This window comes from Pleurodeles waltl, chromosome 1_2 (assembly GCF_031143425.1).
Source record: "Pleurodeles waltl isolate 20211129_DDA chromosome 1_2, aPleWal1.hap1.20221129, whole genome shotgun sequence".
Lineage (NCBI taxonomy): Eukaryota > Metazoa > Chordata > Amphibia > Caudata > Salamandridae > Pleurodeles > Pleurodeles waltl.
The window spans coordinates 1,297,618,387-1,297,639,150 of NC_090437.1; the positions used below are offsets into that span (position 1 = coordinate 1,297,618,387).

Here is a 20,764-nt window from a genome sequence, read left to right on the forward strand (position 1 = left end):
CTGCATCTTCCCAGCGGTGTTCTGGTTTGGAGGTGGCAGTCAGAAGACCAGCCACTGTAGATTACAACATTGCCTCCTCATCCTCCAGTGTTGAAACACAACCTTCTGCTGTCGTAGGTCTCTCGTTATTGGATTAAGACTGCTGGATTTGGGGCGGCAGCACCACCTTTTGTGTGTGACTGAGTCAAAACCACACCGCATTGGTGGCTGTCGGCCCAACTCTTTCGGCTAGCTAGCAGCACCTCACTCAAACATACAAAGCAAAGGCGATTTGTGGCAGCCTGACACTCAATGACCTCTCAGTTAAGCCGTGGTCAATAAATCTCACCCCTTTCTCTCGTTAGCAAAGGTCTCATACACACATAGGCCAAAGAAAAGATGCAGGACAGTTTTTAATACATTTATTGAGAAGACTGCAATCTACGATAAAATATATGAGCTGCAATTATTAGGACAATGAGTCATAGCAGGTTTAGGATTGTTATGACCAGTGAGAAGAGAATAAACAACCCCAGCATATTGGAATAACATCGGAACTCATAAGCAAGAGCATAGCGATGATTCCTCAATGTGTCCGTACTTAGTCCATGAAAGGAGCATCTACCCCCGTTACCTGGAAGGTAGGGCCTGGCCACCGTTTCCTTGGCTGGTTGTAGAGACAGGGCTGAGATCAGCAGTAAAAATGGCATGCAGCATGGATGGTATCCTGGCCGGAGTGACCTCCCTGTTTTCCCCTGGCCTACATAATATTTTTTATAAGAAACATATTTCTTATAGGCCTGCCTGACTTGAAATAGGCCTGACGTTGGTATGTGCCTAAGTGTTGGACTGTTTTCGTACTCTTGACTCTTGTGACGACAATGCTAGGTGGATTATCATGTACTGTTCTTGTCAGCCTTGGACAGAGGTACGTGGTGAAATGTTGTACACATAAATAATAACAACTCTTTTGCAGACTCGCAGCTGATTAGAAAAATAAAAACATCCCCCTGAAAAGCAGGCTAACTAAGATGAATAAAAATGAATACATTAAATCAGAGCACATATGTAGGTGAAAGGGCACAGTCCCCAGACCTAAGCTAAGCTAAAATATGTGTGCCCAAGCGAAGTGTAAACTGAACCCACAACACTGATTCGGAAACTCTTGTGGAGATGTTGCAGAGATGTTGGCGGAGGAGAGAGACGTCGATCCTGATCTCCCATATCTTCGTCTCCAGAGTTTCTTGGGAGGCCTAGATAGGTTGTAGGATTGTTGCCAGGTCTCCAGACTCCATCAGGCATGAAGGCTGGGGGGAGCAGGGGTGATACGGGATGAGAGGAGGATAGCCTGAGTGGGCTCGGGGGGTCCTGAATTGTAGGACTGTGAATGTGTCCATCTAGGTGGTAGCCCTGCTGGTCTTACTCTTCCTCATGGTGCTGCAGAAGGCTATAAGAAGTGCTTGCATGGGAGTGGTCAGTTTTCCTGTTGGTGGTCACAAGGGAAATGAGAGGGAAAACTGAATGTCACAGGTCGTCGGCCAACCTGCTGGCCTTGACCCTCCAGTGGGGACAGCATGAGCAGTCAGCCCAGCAGCAGACAGAAGGTCAAAAGGCTGAACTGGCAGGCGGAGGGTCTTCCTTCAGTGAGGGTTCAGAATGTTAGGGAAGTGGGCCTGCATCGACCAGGTAGAGGAGTCTTGTTGTTGCAGGTAGGCGGGGCCAAATTCGGTCTTGCTAGCGGACCCCTTGTGCAGGCTGAGCCCGCTTTGTCACAGCCTGGAGTGCAGAGGTGGGGGGAGAGTGATTTCCCCATATAAGGACAGAAAGCTGAGCCTGACCAGTTGATCCCCCTCCCAGATTGCTCTGTCACAGCACTACCAACCACAGCACTGGCAACCACTACTCCACCAAGCTTCCATCTGGCTTTCTGGATACATGGACATTTTGTACAACGCAATCTTTTTGATTGGGATTTGAACTACCTACTTGCATCTACAATAAATTCCTATACATCATCTTCCCAGACCGGATATCTACTTTATTCCTGAACATTATCGGGATCTACAATACGGGTGTGCCCCGGCCACTCTTCTTTTGCTATACAGGCAACCACCCACTCCTCATTGTGTGGCCCTCCTACACCTGTGGTGGCAGGTGTTTCTGGCTAGCCTGGCACCCACCACTATATTGTTCACTCAAATGACTACTTTCTGATCTTATAGCTGATATACTTGTTGTTGATGTGCGAGCACCTGTTGGCATTCTCCACCTTTGCGCTTGACTAAGCTTCCAGTAAAGTTGGTGTGTGGGCCCTCACCTCCAGGCCTATTGCTGGGTTTAGGTCACGGACCATGGCAGTCATGGTGAGGCTAGAACGGGAGTCACTTGGTCATTGTGTGCGTGGCCGGCTCTTAGGTGAGGTCCGCGTGGGCCCCTGGTGCTTCCCTACAGCCACGGGCAGAGTTCCGCTAGTAGGGTGCTCCGGTGGCTGGACCCAGGGCGAGGCTCTATTTGCAGGCCATATTATTGGTCCGGTTGCAGCAGTCATGTCAAGACCACGCCATGAGCCTCTAGGTTGGCATGTGCAGGCCCGGGTGGCAGGCTGATCTGTGCAGGCGAACCACCCTGCTGCCCGACCGCATTGTCTCACAGCCAGCCAAAAGAGAGTATCTCAGGCTCTGTTGTTGCAGGGGCAATTCAATGCTTGCACCGTAGAGTGTCGGGCTGGTTCCTAAGGCAAGGCTGCCATGTTGGAGAGGCATTTGGCGGCCCGGGCTGAGTCTGAGGAGTAAAGGCTCTGTCCGAGCCCCACGGGTCGCTTTCGGTCCCAGGGGGCATCAAGGGTGCAGCAGTAAAACAGAAGTGGCTGCAGATTGCAAGTAGTCTTGCAGGACTCCTAAGGATGGTAGAGGAGGTCCCGGAGCACTGTTAAAGGGTGTCCGCCATCTTAGTCAGTCAGACCACACCCCTTTAAAAGGGGTAGATATGGTGAATAATCAAGGATTACTCTTAGAAGATTCATTATGGTGTGTAGCGTTCAATTTCCGTTAACACATATACATCTCATAATAACTTTATTGTCCATCCAGTGTCATGTTGTCTTGAAGTGATCAAGACTTTACACTGGTTAAGTGTGCTTAGTAAATTCTTCCAAATGATTACAAATCTAAATCGCACTCAAGTGGGACTACTGTAAACCAACAGTCTATATGGGCATTTCTGAAAGTCACATAATTAGATTTCGGAGAGTCATAAAGTAACCAAGGCGCAGCTCCAGTTTTCTTTGCAGGAAATGCGATATATTACCATTGTTCAGTCTTACGCAGTTACTCGTCTCATACACACGTTCGCTCTGTAGGTGGGACTGGGTGACACTTGATGGTCACATCAGGAAGCAGAATGCCCACTCTGGGTATGGCAGCCAGGGTCTGCACAAGGAAATGGGGACTCTGGAAGCTTTCAGATGTTGACCAGGGTTTAAGAGTTCAAGTCGAGGGATGCAGACACAGATCTGCAGAGCAGGTGGCTCTTTTCCAGCTGCAACACTTAGAGCCATATGTACGAACACATTTTCCCATAGACACAAAATGGGTAAAACCCTTTGCTACTTCTGGCCCTTAATGAGCTGGGCAGGTGAGCACTATTTGGGCAGATGTTCAGAGATGCTTTTCCATGCTGGTTAAGTGGGCATGAGCCTGCTTTCTTAACTATGGCCACATGTTTCAGTGCTGTGATCCAGAGAAGAGGTTACTGTGGTTGACAATCTTTATGGGACAAACCACATGTTGGTTAGTGACACATAAGGCTGTACACTTACCAGGATGAGATGGAGGCAGTGAGTGGACTACTCCAACTGTCTCCACTCGATTGTGCTTATCTCTGTCAATCAGAGACTGCTTTGTTCTCTGTATTCTGGGTGTCTTGCCTCAAAATAGGCAGTAGATACACATTTCAATGCAGAACGACCTTTTCTTATGTGCAGAGGCCTTTAAGAAATCGCAAATTACGATTTCTACACTGTAGAAATCACAATTTGCGATTCCCAGAATAGGAAATTGCAAACAGGGATTTCCTATTTGCAATTTCTTATTCTGATGTACAAAGCAATTCCTAAATGCGACTGGGGCATTTAGGAGATGCAATTATCACCGACTTGAAGTAAGTGGTAACCAGGTGAAATAAAAAAAAAAAAAAGCACCCCATGGTGCTTTTTCAAATTGCAATAGAGCATACACATGCCCCTTAGGCATATGTGCGCTCTACAGGTGCACCCCTATTTTTGGGGTGCACCAAGGGCATGGCCTTTTGCCCTTTGCCATCCCTGCTTTTGCATTTCCTAAATAGCGATTTTTTAAAGACGAAATCACTATTTAGGAAATGCAAAACCGGCCCATTGACTGAAATGCAATGGGATTTCTTAATAGCGATTTCCTAATAGTGATTCCTACTTTGTAGGAATCACTATTAGGAACTGGGTATCTCTGTACATAGCATTTTGCATTTCTTAAATAGTGATTTCTATGAAGTTGCTATTTAAGAAATGCAAAATTGCATTTTGAACATCTGGCCCATAGTCCCTTTGAGGAGGGAACGGAGGCAACACCATATTTAGGAATTCTCAGTCATCAGATGTGATAAACTCTGAACATTTCCAATGGATACCACACTCCTGTGCTTGATTGTGAAGTCTAGACCTTGCAAAACGTGGGCCAAGAAAGCAGTTCAGGATTATTGTATTTTATGGCTGTCAGCCACCTCGAAGGTATGAACTTTTCAATTCCAGACTACATCTTTAAATATTTATGAGCAAACCTACATGTACAACAATCACATCGACAACCCATGGTAAAAAAAAAAAGGGATATCTTCAGTTGAGGCACACATTGCATTACTGCACCAACTTTTCATATAGGAAGCAAATAAGAGGAACATATGCCGCAGCATCCGTAAACACAATGAAGATGCAGAATATTTGTCCATACACACGTGAGGGCATCGTCAAAATCATGAAGTCAGTGAGCCAGATTGCCATTCCAGGTAGGCTGGATGGTATGGGGCATGGAGTCTTGGCCGGAGTCCTCTTTCGACTGGACTGGCCGGGCATCAGCCGCTACATGAAGAAGATCGATGTGATATGGGCCCCATATATCTCGTGGATGAAAAGCGAGTGGTTTCAATAATGTATACGTTTCAATTCAATCATCTTTAGATAGCCTTCTGTCCATCACCTTTTTTGTATATATGTCAGTAGATCTGTAGAATGGAATCTCTGAAGAAAACATTGGTAACCAGCTCATAGGGATATCTAGCTCTCTATCATTACAAATATAAAGTTACTCAGAAAGCAAAGATACGCTACTAAGCTCATTGTATAGCAGCAGCAGCTGTTTATCATCTTAGAGGTGTTTATAGATTCTTGCTAAAACTACATTCCCACTTGCAGCTTTTTGGAGATTCAAAAAACTTCCAAGCTCTATCAGAATCGCAGCTCGTTCTCTTTCAAAACGATTAATACAGTAGGGCAAGAGATGGGGCAGCTTCTCCTAGCTATCCTTCTGCAGTCTTCCGAACCTTCATTACCCTTTTCACTTCAGCCGTCCGCTTCCTGGAAAGTAGAAACAATTCTAAATCACCTGTCGACGTTGATCCAGCATAGCTTTTTAAGCAGTTCTATTCATCAGTTCTCTTAACCTTTGTCAGTTACTCAAACTTTCCATTCAGTACTAAAATGCTATTGATAAAGAAGTCTAACTTTGATTCCCACAATCATCTGCACTCTTCAAGATCTATCTTGTCCCTCGTTTAAAATCTTCAAGGGCTTTTATGTGTGCATCCAATCATGTGCTAATGACACACAACTATATATCAAATGGTAACAAGACAGCGCTTCTACAGCCTACCCACACACTCAATGAAGACAGTAGTAAGCTTCTAGCAGCTTCTAGTAGCTTACAAGCTTCAAAACCCAGCTTGTTCTCTTTGATCCAAAGGGATGTTCTTACTTTGAAACAGACGCGAGTGCCAGACTGGATCTGTCATTGGGAATTGCTTTCACCATCATAGCAAGTTAAGTCCTGTGTTCCTTTATCCATCCCCTAAGTACCTTCTACTGGCTGTAGGGCCAGCTGTAATTTCCAGACTGGCCTATTGTATCAGCCTTTATGTCTGCATTCTTGCCAAATCCAATGTTTTTAGCAGGCTCAGCATGCACAGATCTGCATTATATCGGGCCTGATAAGAAGACACTAGGGGGGTTATTACAACTTTGGAGGAGGTGTTAATCCGTCCCAAATGTGACGGATATACCACCAGCCGTATTACGAGTTCCATAGGATATAATGGACTCGTAATACGGCTGGTGGTATATCCGTCACTTTACCGTCACTTTTGGGACGGATTAACACCTCCTCCAAAGTTGTAATAACCCCCTAGGTGTCCCATTCATGAAAATCATCACAGCAGAGACAACCTAACAAGTGAGCGTTGACATTTTGGAGCCACAGATGTGCCTTAAGTGGCAGCTGGTGGTTGGCATGAACAGAAGCGTGGGACAGTATGGGACGATGGCATGTGGCAGTGGCCTTGGTGGAGAACTTGCAGCACAGCACTAGCAGCAGCCCTGTGCAAGTGGACACAAGACCATCATAAGAAGGAAGAAATATGCAAAGTTCCCAATACCCAAGTTAAGCATATTACATTTTGAAGAGCAATAAATGTGTGTGGTAACTTGTAAATATCACACAATCATCGGACCCGGTCCGGCGACCCATCTGGCACTTCAATGTGTGGCTCCTGCAAGATGAACTCTTTGTTGGCGGGACCTATAAAGAGATTAAATCCTACTTTGAAATTAATGAGGGCACGGTCGGGTCCAGGGTGATGCTGTGGGCAGCATGTAGGGCTACGGTGCAAGGCCATACCCAGGCCCTCCTTAGACAACAAGAAAAGACCAAACAAGCACACATTGCCAACTTGGAGGCTCGAGCACTTTGCTTAGAAACATGCCTCGCCCGGAACGGGTGCCATGGCAGGGAGCTTGCCCTCGAATTCCTAAGGGAGGAGATCAAGGCCCAATCTTTAAAAACAGCACAAAAAAATCTGGCGTGCATCCCAAGCACGGATATATGGGTGGGGGGGATAAAGACAGCAAACTACTCTACTGGCTTGCCAGTAGACCCCTAGCGGACTGAATTATACCTGAGGTACATGACTCCACAGGAGCTGTACACAATACGTCATATGGTATAGTGGCTATATTCGCATGCTACTTGCTGCACTGTACAAGAGGGTTCAGAGGCCTGCCTTGGAGAAAAAAATGCCACTTCTACCCGAAATCACTATGCCCTGCCTTTCGGACACGGGTACTAGACCAATCAATTAATATAAAAGAGATCGGCGAGGCCATCGCAGCTTTGAAAACCGGAAAAACTCCATGCCCAGACAGCTACCTGTTCTGCTTTTCTGCTCTTATCTCATAACCGAGCTTACAGAACCTCTCTGTAATGCACTTCTGAGTTTAAAGAAGGCATTTATTGTTATTATTACTTCACCAAGAGGTTCCTGAGAGACGAAATTAGTAGGTTGGAAGCACACGTTCAAAAGTAGTCGCAGCAATGAAAGCAAAATATATCAAAGTACTTCTCAGTTGCAATGTACACAGCAAATACATGTGATTCTATTATAGCATAACTTCAAAGCAAAGCATAAAAGTCAAAATTGCATCACCGTAGGGCCTATTACTGCTTCATCTTTCTTGGACTTTAACTTGATGACTCCGGTTCAACTGCGAGAAAGAGATTTTCTACCCAAACGGGAGACAGGCAACTGACGTCTCCGTTCCTGTCTGAAGTCAAAGCAGATTCAATCTAACTCTGCTGTAGTCTAGAGTCATCCTTAAAGGCAAACTCAGTGTGAGAACCGAAGAAACTTGGAGAGTGGCCAATTCTCCGAGCCTCACTCGTTCTCAGACTGGATTGAGAGGTAAACACAAAATCTACGTGCTCTTGTCAGCTAAGGTCTGGTGTGAAAAACACAGCTTGGTCTACCATGTGGAAAAACACAGCTTGGCAAAACACAGCTCATCTGCAATGTCTCAACTGCAATGTCTAACCCCACGTTAAAGCCAATAGGCAGCTAACCTAAATACTAAATGTAATGTCTAATGCCATATCAAAGCCAATAGGCAGCTAACCTGAATACAGAATGTAATGGCTAACGCCATGTCAGAGCCAATAGGCAGCTAAACTGAACAAAACATATAGGGGGTTATTCTAACTTTGGAGGAGGTGTTAATCCGTCCCAAAAGTGACGGAAAAGTGACGGATTTACCACCAGCCGTATTACGAGTCCATTATATCCTATGGAACTCGTAATACAGCTGGTGGTATATCCGTCACTTTACCGTCACTTTTGGGACGGATTAACACTCCTCCAAAGTTAGAATAACCCCCATAATGTGCTACTGGTGAACATTGAGCAACTAATGTGCGCAGTGGGGAAACACAAAGTCATTGGTCAAACACAATTAATAGCATCACACTACCCTACTGAGTCTTCCTTACGTTCCATTTACACGGTCTCTATGAAGAGGCATTCGAAAGAGGAGCCTTCCCTCACGATCAAGACCAAGCAACTATAGTGGTCCTCCCAAAAACGCGACAATCGTCCACCTCATATGCAGATTATCGCCCAATCTCCTTGTTTAACTGAGAAATAAAACCTTATGCTACCATCTTGGCTAGTCGACTATGGCAAGGGGTGGGATCCTTGGTCCATTCTGATCAGTGTGACTTTATGCCAGCCCATAGTACTAGACACTGTCTGAGGCGCTTGGCCCACTGACACAACCTCCCCACTCCTCTGTCCTTATTATTGATAGATTTTGAGAAGACATTTGATACAGTGGATTGGAGGTGTCTGAGTCTGATCCTGGAAAAGGCCAGATTTGGCAGTAACTTTTGCTGTATGGTCCGACTCTTGTGTAGGCGACCAACGTCCCGGGTCCTGGTAAATGGAACACTATCAGAGGCCTTTGCTATTTGTAGAGGGACACAGCAGTGCTGTCCTTTATCCCCGCTTCTTTTTGCTCTGACCATAGAGCCCTCATCTGTATGATAAGCTGTGACGCATTCTACACTGGCTGGAGATGGGTGACAGGCGACAAGGACCGCGATGCCTTGTATGCAGATGATGTGCTTTAATATCTCTTGAACCTGGCAGAGAGCGGACCCCGTTGTCTCCAACTTCTGAAACTATTTGTGTAAGCCTCGGGCCTCATTGTGAACCCCCCAAAATTCCCATCTTGTGCCCCTGTCCGGAATCCGAGACATCAGTGACTGGCAGTTAAACATACCCATTCGGCACCTCAGTTTCACCTACCTAGGAATTAGAGTAGCGACTGACTCATCTATTACTTGGGCTGTAATATCACCCCATCGCCTAGAAGGTTAATGCCGATCTCGGGAAATGGAAGGCATTGCCTTTAAATGTCATGGGACGCATTGCGCTGTATAAAATGTTAGTACTACCCTGCTTTCTTCACCTGCTTCAAAATCTTCCCATTAGTATTCAAGGCCATTGGTTTAAAGAGATGAACGCAGACGCGGGTGCAGTTCTGTGGCATAGTGGAAGACGGCACCTCAGGTGGGATGTATGCCAACGTAGTACCTATGAGGGAGGGTTGGGTATGCCCAACCTATACTACTATATATCATCTCAGGTGTTGATAATCAATGACTGGCTCACGGGCGGTTGGGATGATCCAGCTTTTCGATTGGAACTGACACTAATGGGATTCCCCCGCATTATGGATCTGCTCTACGGTAGACCCATCTCCACTACCATACCGGAGATAACCAGGATGGTGTTTACGGGGTGGCACGCAGCTCTGCACGGACTGGTGGGGGGAAATTACGCAACACACCCCCCTGTAGCAAGGGATATGGCTGCGCGAGGTGGCAGCCTTGGAGGGCTTTTCCCGATCGGTCACTATAGGTCCTACGCTGCTTGGTGATGTATGGTCACCACACCTTTGATGTCCTTCCAGGCACTTCAGCAAACATACTTCCTGTCTACTACACAGTTCCATACGTTTTTACAATTATGGCATGCACTGAAGACACACATCCCCAAAGATGCTTCTATACCTGAGTTTAGTCTGATGGAAGTGAAGGTGGTCATAGGAAGATTGGGGAAGGGAGGCATTTCCCAGGATTACCGTTCCTTTACATTGAATGCCTCAGGGTCCCTCCAATCCCTGGGATCCCGATGGGAAGCATGGATTGATCTGTTAGAAGATGAGGAGTGGCGGGATGCATTAATGGCACCAAGAGAAATCACAATCTCGATGCGGCTAGTGCAAATATACTATCTGTTCTGCGCCTACCTTACCCTGGACACGCTGCACCGTGCCGGTCTCCGGACGTCGCCTCAATGTAACTGATGTCCCCATTCACCCGCTGACTTCTTTCACGTGGAATGGACCTGTCCAGTCATTGTACACTACTGGGTGCAGATTTTAATGGACCTCTTCACAGTTTTGGGTAAAAAGATAGAACCCTCCCCCTTGGTGGTCTTATTGGGCGTCATGGAGGGGATGGGGAATTCCAGGGCAGCATGGGCTTTGCTGGGCACGGCCCTCCTTCGGGCAAAGACGGACATCGCAACACGACGGATGGCGAGCAGCCCACCTTCACTCTCGACATGGAGACGTGGTGGACTGGTGCACCCAGATGGTGTGCCCAGTGTAGAGGGTGCGGCAATGGTCCAAAAACCCTGCCAAGATTTGGTCTGGGTGGTTGAGGATTATTTTGTGTGGAATGGACTTTGTATGAGTGTGGACTGGACGGTGCAACGGTGATGCAGGATATAAAGATGACATGTTTTGCCTTATTTGTTCTGCTGATTTACTCACTGTATAAAACAATACAATTTGGTTATAAAAAAAAAATCACACGACCAACAGAAAATCAGTGTTTTATTGCAATTGAGAGGTTATTTTGAAATGCCTGTTAGAGCAAACTTCTTACATTAAGTGAATCACTTATGTCACATTTGTATTGTTAAGCAAAAATAATTTCTCATGCAATAGCATTGCAACACTTTAAGGCTTGATTAAACAAACTAAAAAAGAGCCTTTATTAAAAGGTTTCTTTGTGCGGGTTGTTGCCGTCACTTGGATGCCTCTGACTGCATTGGACTCCTTGTTCCCCATAACCACAGTTAGATGTGCCAGATCCACTCTGCTATTCACCAGTGGAATGGATTCATGCATGAAGATATAAAAAGTGATTTCTACAGTACAAACCAAGCTCCAAAGCATTGGAGCACAGTATATAGTGGTCAGTAGGGCTCATATGGTAGAGACAGGATATAGATGTACAGCAGCGGTAACGTAGGGTGATATAGCATCTATGGGGAGAGTTTACACAACCACTGTGTACATATTTCTTTAGTGCTCCACTCTAAACTGAATTGCCCTAAGTATAAAAGTATTGGCCGAAAGCAGTGTGGTTTTGACTTTGTTCATTGTGATGCAGGGGATGTCTCTGAGTGGAGGAGAACAGAAAGAAGCCATCCTGAAACTAGTGGAGGAACTACGGGAACGTTTTCCTAAACTCAGTGAGAATTACTACATCACCACAGATGCCATTGGTGCAATGGCCACAGCAACCGGCCACGGTAAGAGCTCACTGTTGGATCTCGTGTGCACGTGTTGGAGACAATGGGCCTGATTTAGAGTTTGGCGAATGTGAGAGATAACCCTTCTGCTGTATTACGGTTCCATTATATCCTATGGAAACCGTAATACGGCGGACGGGATAGCTGTCACATTTGTGACAGAGTAACCCGTCCGCCAAACCCTAAATCAGGCCCGTGTCTTGTTTTTAAATCCTCAGTTTTTCATTTTTCATGTTACAGTTACGTCTGTGCATTGGATAATATTACATAGAACGTTGAATATTATAATTACCATGTAAGTGTTCTCACAGTAATGTAAGCTATATTTTTGGAGAGCCTAGGAAGCAGCTGTTCCAAGGGCGTCTCATATACAGGCATCTGGACAGTTCCATGAGCGTGATTAGGTCTTTGTCCTTTGTATAAGTTTTAAATTGAGTAAGGAATTTTGAAATTGCATCAAAAGTGCTCATCCATTGAGATAAATGTCAGTCGCAAGTCTTTTGTCAAGGTTTGGGACTATGTGCGTTCTAAGATACGAATACTTATTTTGAGACGTGATACCTTTTCAGATTATTGGGTCTCTATGTCATCATAAAATTCATGTAGATCCTTTATTCCATTTGCTAAATCTTTACAATCTGATACATGATCGTAATTCTTTTTGTTCAGACAACACACAATTGAAGCTGTTTCTTACATAGTTTCGTATATTAAGTGTGCCATTAGATTACTCCAAGCTAACAGAGGAGCTTCTTTAAGCTTAAGCTGTTCTGGGATGGCAGGCATACTAGTCTATTTATAAGCTCTCTGAGTTGGACATTGCAGTCTGTGGAACCTGACTTGTAGGTTTCAGCATTATGGGTTGTAAAGACACAGATTCTCTTGTGCTTGTATTTTAATGGCTTGTAGGTTGATGTTAATTTACTAATGACTTCAATTAATAAGTATTTTTGAAGCATGCAATTACCCAGGAAGTGGATGTACTGATGATAGTACAAGAGAAGAAACCTCCACCAAAATAAGATCAAGGAGGCAGGTGAGACCAGTTAGGAAAGAAAATAGATGAGTTTTGAGAAGTTTCCAAAATGTGATAAGGAGGTTTCCAGTGCAAAGTTTTAAGGGGATGGCGTTCCACGCCTTGGCTGTACCCAAAAAAAAGAGGCATCCCTTCATGTACATATTCTTGAATTTAGGCCTAGTGAGAAAAACTAGAAGAAAAAGAACTTGTGTGGCCATAAGATAATAGAGAGAGGACTTGTATGTCATGGAAGGCAGACTGTACAAAGCTTTGTGATGGAAGCATAAAGCTTTAAAAAGACAACTTCTGGTTTGATGTTTCTGTTTCATACTTCAGAGTCTTCAGTACATACTACCCAACGTTCTTTGTCTAGTTTTCTACTACCTGCTTCCCATGTGATAGTTCCCCATTCCCCATGCCATTCCCCATGCTTAGTGGAGAAGTGTGGCTCAATGGTTAGAGCGGCAGACCCTGAAGCAGAGATCTGGCTCAAGACCAGGGTTCAAGTCCCGCTTCGGCAGGTCTTGGGCTCAATTCCCCTTGACCAGATAATTCTCGCCTCGGTGCCTAATCTAATTCATGGGTCCCACACTGCAACTCTGGGCAATAGCTTGCTTAATCTCCACAACGGCCCCAACAGCGCTTGGATGCCTGGCTTCACCCTGGGGGTGCTCAGGAGTGGGCGCCTCACAGGGAAAAGCCAGGAGGGGTTCCATGGCGGTATGAGTACAGCGCCTTGAGACCCTAACGGGTGAGTAGTGCGCTATACAAGTGCTAATTTACATTTACATAGTTTCCAGAGTTGCTAGTCACTTGTAAGAGTTCTGCCCGCTTTCTGGAGCATCCATGCAGCCGAATACATCTGCAGGCCAAATGGGGATGTAGCGAGGGAAACTCAGAACAGGAGCCTAAACTGTACCACAGGCCTTCGTTAATTCTGGATCCTGGGTTTGAGCAGAAACAGTAGCTGAGTAATAGCCAGATCATGAAGGAGGCTTTGTGTAGGCTACGGAGCTAAGCGGAATAGTAATGGATATTGGATAAAGCATCCTGACAGTTCTGTAGCTCCTGTCGGAACAGAAATGTCCCATATAATAAACAGACATGTACCCCTCCCCAAGTTAGTGACTGCTAGTAAAACTGGTATTTTAATTTATGTTTTGGCCATGGTATCATGCTAATCTAGAGTGTATGCAGATGCATAGGCCTGTCCCTGGTAATGCAAAGTCCACAACCTATTCTGTGATTTTGAGGGGCGCAGCCAGTTTAACCCCCATAGTAGGCACTGGACTCCTGGCCATGCCTTGGTTGCATCACATAAAACTGCTTGCAGGGTACCATATTTTGTAATTCTCTGATGTGACCAGACTTTTTCGTCAGTGTCAAGGAGTAGTGCGTCTGATAGCTCCTCTTGTTATGTGAAATGCAGAACCTCCTGCTGACATTTTCTGTGTTTGTTGAGTGTGGGTATGGGCAGTGAATGTGTAGCACATATATGGTAGTACGAGTCTATGTATTGTGTGAGTCTGAGTACTGCGGTCAGTGGCAACCATTGTGCATGCCTGGGGTTTAGCTTGATACAAGATGGAGCATGAGGACAGCTTGCCCCGGATAGTGAAAAGTGCACTTCTGCATTTCTGTGGCTGGAGACTGAGGGTCCAGACACTGAAATGAAGAAGCTGGAGGCAGGGCTGCCGTTAGAAATGCAATAAGAATCTTGTTAGCAAATGGCTCCTAATTTGTTATTCCTGAGCTGTGCTGTTTGGTACATTGTAGGGATGAATGCCAGGACTACAGTTTCTTTTGTTCAAAGTGAGGATGTTTCTGTTTGTTTTTCTTATCACTGCTTCCGGGGGGGGCTAATGAAAGCCAGGTGCAGAGATCTCACATTCCATTATTTCTCTGTTTTGAATACTCCTGCCTCGGACCAGCCTCATTGCTAACTTCTGCGTGAGCCATCACCTTGCACAAGCACTGTGTCTGAGGAACAGCCAGAAAATGACATTTGAAAGAGAACCACCCCAAACTGGTTCTGAAACCATAGACCGTTGACCCCCACTCCTTGCCTGGGAAATGTGTATAATGGTACCCAAACCACCCCACTTTGTTAAAGTTCCAAGTTGTTCATGTCCAAGGAAGGCAATGTCTGCCACAGATCACTTGAACGTCTGCTGTATGTGTCAAGGGCTGATGTCTCCAAGACAGCCTGTCTCCCAGCGGTGAGGGAAGGTGAGGGGACTGCTGCAGTGAACCGTGCCAAGATGTCATCCTATACTGTCTGGCACCCTTGTGGTGGACAAAAGCCAGGGACTTGGTGCTGCTGATGCCTGAACCCCCACCAGAGAATCCCAGCGAGGCGCTGCCGAAGCAGGAGCCAATCACGTCTGGAGACTTCACCTACACGAAGCAGCAAATACCCTTCTGAACATGGCTTGGAGACCGCAACTGCCCAAAGAAACGCAACACCTATGTGAACCTGGTTTGGAGGCTCCCTCATTGCAACTCCAGTCCCAAATTGCAGCTCCAGTCCCAAACGAAACCACCACCACAATCCCAAGTCAGTGTAGATGCAGCTTGGAGCACTTGCCAGAGGAACAGTGGCTGACTGTAAGAAAGTGAGCAGGTGCACACGAGTGACTAAAGCATAAGCACCAACAGTATTCTACAGCGAGAATATTGACTGTTACCTAAACTATTGCTTTCATTTTGATATAAACACTTGAATTGGACTGCACATTTCTCCAAGTGAGTGGAGACGCAGTGAATTACACATGCCTGGTCTGTGCCTAAGACTATACAGAAGAGCTGTAGATACTATAGAAACTCCTAGAACGAGGAGATGGTCCCATAATGCGTGGGCTGTTTTACTAGACATCCTGCTTGCAGTTGCAGTCTCGCATCTGAGCTCCATTGAATTGTGTTGTATTACAGTTTGCTGTAGTAATAAAATACTTTCCTTTTTAATTAGAGGAACACTACACTGGACAAATTAATTATTGTACATGTTATTTGACTGTTGAGCTCTGAGCTCTTGTCCTCCCACACTACCTCCCTTATAAACCTTCGTCTCCTCCCCCTATCTGCCCTGAGAGTCAAGTGTGGAAAGGGTTGTACTTGGCCAAGTTTGCTGAGCCATAGTAGTACAGACCTCAGGACAACAGAAGCAAACACCCTCAACCACTAAGGTTGGGGCCGAGTAGCCCTCCTCTCCCCTCTGGCTGCCAGAACAGGGTCTGACACCTCTGGTAATCAGGTGGGAGCCTACAGCTCATAAATGTCTTATATTAGTGTTAAGCCACAGTCAAAACCAGAGATGGTTTCTCTTTGCATTACTTAGCTTTTAAGGAACAGTGTAGAGGCTTTCTTGAACTTCTGTGAGATCATATGTTTCATCTGGTTTGGTCTGAGCTGGCTTTTCAGTTTTGGCTCCATAGACTGTTGAACCCGTTACTACTGATCATATCAGTCTGGGCACGGAAGAGGATGATTCCAGTGGCAGTTATTTATCTCAGATGGTTAAGTGAGCTCCACGTTCATTCAGAATCTTACACAGTATTTGATGAGAACAAACATTTTAATTGCAAATTTTTTAAGATTTACGTTTTACGGTCATAATCCTTCCTATGTGTTGTTCCAAGCTCCTCTTCCAATGCAGAAAGAGTTCTGCACATCTTGGTTGATAATTGGTTTCCGCAAGTTTTAGTTGGATCAGACAAAGAAATTAAGGAAGTCAGGTAAGGTAATTTGACATACCATATATTCACTTAATTTGTTTTCCTTAGGTGGTGTGGTTCTGATCTCAGGAACCGGGTCGAACTGCAAACTTGTCAATCCAGATGGATCAGAAGTTGGCTGCGGAGGATGGGGCCACATGATGGGAGATGAAGGATCAGGTGAGGTCACAAATCTTGTTTTGACTCAGTTCATGGCTCATTGGGATGAAGGATTCTCTGGGCCACGGGCATGAATTGTGATGGGTTGACTCTGCTTATGACGTGTAAAAAAGTAGTTTTTAAGTTGTTCGGTTAACAGTACTTCTGTTGCAAGATTCTCTTACAAACTTTGATAAACACATAATTAAACATGTTTGTGTGCTCTATAATTTCAGCTAGAAATTAAATGAATGCAATACTTTACAATATTGTTTTAATGCTTACTACTCTTTGAAAACATTACAAACGCCTATCCAACTCTATCCGTGTATTTCTTAGATTGGAAAGTAAAGGCATATGTAGGAAGTTGGTTCTGTATATACTATTTCAAAGTAAGAAATAGTGTGCACAGAGTCCAAGGGTTCCCCTTAGAGGTAAGATAGTGGCAAAAAGAGATAATTATAATGCTCTATTTTGTGGTAGTGTGGTCGAGCAGTAGGCTTATCAGAGGGTAGTGTAAAGCATTTGTTGTACACACACAGGCAATAAATGAGGAGCACACACTCAAAGACTTACTCCAGGCCAATAGGTTTTTATATAGAAAAATATATTTTCTTAGTTTATTATAAGAACCACAGGTTCAAGATTTACAAACAATACTTTAAATGAAAGGTATTTCACTCAGGTATCTTAGGAACTTTGAATTATCACAATAGCATGTACAGTTTTGGCAAAAATGGCAATAAGCTATTTTAAAAGTGGACACTGCAAAAATCAACAGTTCCTGGGGGAGGTAGGTAAATGTTAAGTTCACAGGTAAGTAAAACACTTACAGGGTTCAAAGTTGGGTCCAAGGTAGCCCACTGTTGGGGGTTCAAGGCAACCCCAAAGTTACCACACCAGCAGCTCAGGGCAGGTCAGGTGCAGAGGTCAAAGTGGTGCCCAAAACACATAGGCTTCAATGGAAATAGGGGTGTCCCGGTTCCAGTCTGCCAGCAGGTAAGTACCCGCGACTTCGGAGGGCAGACCAGGGGGATTTCGTAGCGCACCAGGGGGGACACAAACAGGCACAGAAAGTACACCCTCAGCAGCACTGGGGCGGCCGGGTGCAGAGTGCAAACAGGCGTCGGGTTTTCAATAGGATTCAATGGGGAGACCCGGGGGTCTCTTCAACGATGCAGGCAGGCACACGGGGGCTCCTCGGGATAGCCACCACCTGGGCTAGGCAGAGGGTCGCCTGGGGGTCGTTCCTGCACTGGAGTTCGGTTCCTTCAGGTCCTGGGGGCTGCGGGTGCAGTGTGGTTTCCAGGCGTAGGGTTCCTTGAAGCAGGCAGTCGCGGTCAGGGGGAGCCTCTGGATTTCCTTTGATGGCATCGCTGTGGGGGTTCAGGGGGGTCAACTCTGGCTACTCACGGGCTCGCAGTCGCTGGGGAGTTAGTTTTCCGCAGGTCGAGCAGGGGGCATCGGTTGCAGAGTGGAAAGTCTCACGCTTCCGGCGGGAAACGTGTGGTCTTTAAATGTTGCTTCTTTGTTGCAAAGTTGCAGGTTTGTTGAACAGGGCCGCTGTTCTCGGGAGCTTCTTGGTCCTCTTAGATGCAGGGTAGTCCTCTGAGGCTTCAGAGGTCGCTGGACCCTGTGGGATGCGTCGCTGTTGCAGTTTTTCTCGAAGTAGGGAGACAGGCCGGTAGGGCTGGGGCCAAAGCAGTTGGTATCTCCGTCTTCTCTGCAGGGCTTCAGGTCAGCAGTACTTCTTCGTCTTCAGGTTGCAGGAATCTATCTTCCTATGTTCTGGGGGCCCCTAAATACTCAATTTAGGGGTGTGTTTAGGTCTGGGAGGGTAGTAGCCAATGGCTACTAGCCCTGAGGGTGGCTACACCCTCTTTGTGCCTCCTCCCTGTGGGGAGGGGGTCACATCCCTAATCCTATTGGGGGAATCCTCCATCTGCAAGATGGAGGATTTCTAAAAGTAAGAGTCACCTCAGCTCAGGACACCTTAGGGGCTGTCCTGACTGGGGAGTGACTCCTCCTTGTTTTTCTCATTATCTCCTCCAGCCTTGCCGCCAAAAGTGGGGGCAGTGGCCGGAGGGGCGGGCATCTCCACTAGCTGGGATGCCCTGTGGCGCTGTAACAAAGGGGGTGAGCCTTTGAGGCCCACCGCCATGTGTTACAGTTCCTGCAGGGGGAGGTGAGAAGCACCTCCACCCAGTACAGGCTTTGTTATTGGCCACAGAGTGACAAAGGCACTCTCCCCATGTGGCCAGCAACATGTCTGGTGTGTGGCAGGCTGGCAAAAACTAGTCAGCCCACACTGGAAGTCGGGTATGTTTTCAGGGGGCATCTCTAAGATGCCCTCTGGGTGTATTTTTACAATAAAGTGCACACTGGCATCAGTGTGCATTTATTGTGCTGAGAAGTTTGATACCAAACTTCACAGTTTTCAGTGTAGCCATTATGGTGAGGTGGAGTTCGAGTTTGACAGACTCCCAGACCATATACTCTTATGGCTACCCTGCACTTACAATGTCTAAGGTTTTGCTTAGACACTGTAGGGGCATAGTGCTCATGCACCTTTGCCCTCACCTGTGGTATAGTGCACCGTGCCTTAGGGCTGTAAGGCCTGATAGAGGGGTGACTTACCTATGCAACAGGCAGTTTGAGGTTGGCATGGCACCCTGAGGGGAATGCCATGTCGACTTTGTCATTTTCTCCCCACCAGCACACACAAGCTGGCACGCAGTGTGTCTGTGCTGAGTGAGGGGTCCCTAGGGTGGCATAAGACATTCTGCAGCCCTTAGAGACCTTCCCTGGCATCAGGGCCCTTGGTACCAGGTGTACCAGTTACAAGTGACTTACCTGGGTGCCAGGGTTGTGCCAATTGTGCCCCCCCCCCCCCAAATGAAAGAGGATGAGACTAACCTTTCCCAAGAGAGTCTTCATTCTCTAAGTGGAAGAACCTGGAAAGGCCATCAGCAGTCGCATGGGCAGTCCCAGGTCTGTGTTCCACTATAAAGTCCATTCCCTGTAGAGATGGACCACCTCAACAGTTTTGGATTTTCACCTTTCATTTGCATTAGCCACCTGAGAGGTCTGTGGTCAGTTTGAACTACAAAGTGAGTACCAAAGAGGTATGGTGTCAGCTTCTTCAGGGACCAAACCACAGCAAAGGCCTCCCTCTCAATGGCACTCCAACGCTGCCAAGGAGGCATTTCCTTACAGCATAGAAATCCAATGAAAAAAAAGAGAACATTTAAATCCAAATTGTAGACCCAAAGCAGCTGCTCATTATTTAAACTTGTTTGAGCATCTGGGACAAACTGACTACCATGTTGACAGAACTAAGAATAGTCAGAACAGAGGTACATGCCTCTTAGGCTGGTCTGTCCGGTGATATCCAGTCTCTAGGGCACACAGTCAGTAGAGATGAGGACTCCATTGCAACACTACAATAAAACAGGACGAAACCCAGCCAACTCTATGGGCAATAACAGAGGAAATTGAAGAAATGAAAATGAAATGCAAAGACCTGGAGGATAGGTCCCGCACAGACAATATGCAATGTCTGCAAATCTATCAAAGGAGCAAGTGTAGCATTCTGCGAGAGACTTTTCAAACAGACGATCGGCAAGGAAACTCCCCTTGAAATTTCCATTGTGCAGGCACACAGAGTGGGGACCCCTTGATGGAAACCGGTAAAAGACCAAGGGCATAAAAGCAAAATGTAGCTAATCGGACAGGAAGGAAGAAATCCTCGTGGCAGTGTGATGGCAGGCAGCCATTGACATTGAAGGTTGTATGATGCATCTCTTCAAGGCTATCTCGAAGTGTACCCTGGTCACGGGAAAACTTTATTTGAAGTCACAGCTGAGCTCAGAATCTGGGAAATCAGGTACTGGTGGGCACTTCCGTTTACCTTAATCTACATGATAATGACCAGGCCAACACAATCAGATTGGTAGAGAAAGTTAGGGAATGCCTGAGTCCACTAGCAAAAGACAGTCCATCAGGAAGCCAAAGAGGGGTTTACAGGTCAGCTGAGAATCAGAAATTAGAAGAAGATTCGCAAACCCAAAAGAGGAGGCGGAAGAAAAGGGTCCCCCAAGTGACATTTCTCCTGAAAAGGAGCCCCTAAACCAGTCATAGTAAGATTTTTCCTGCTGCAAGCTGTCTTGTAGTCCTCAGAAAAGGGGATGGGAGTAGCTTTTCAGCATGTTCTTTC

At 46.1% G+C, this 20,764-nt stretch overlaps 1 protein-coding gene across 2 annotated transcripts in view; it reads left to right on the top strand.

Annotated features, from left to right (window-relative positions):
• Positions 1–20,764, top strand: part of NAGK (N-acetylglucosamine kinase) — a 173,130-nt gene that overhangs the window by 39,510 nt on the left and 112,856 nt on the right. For both annotated transcript variants that reach the window (XM_069205395.1, XM_069205404.1), the window contains exons 4-5: positions 11,517–11,658; positions 16,459–16,569. In XM_069205395.1, the coding sequence (XP_069061496.1) occupies positions 11,517–11,658; positions 16,459–16,569 (253 nt within the window). The remainder of the gene's footprint in view (positions 1–11,516; positions 11,659–16,458; positions 16,570–20,764) is intronic.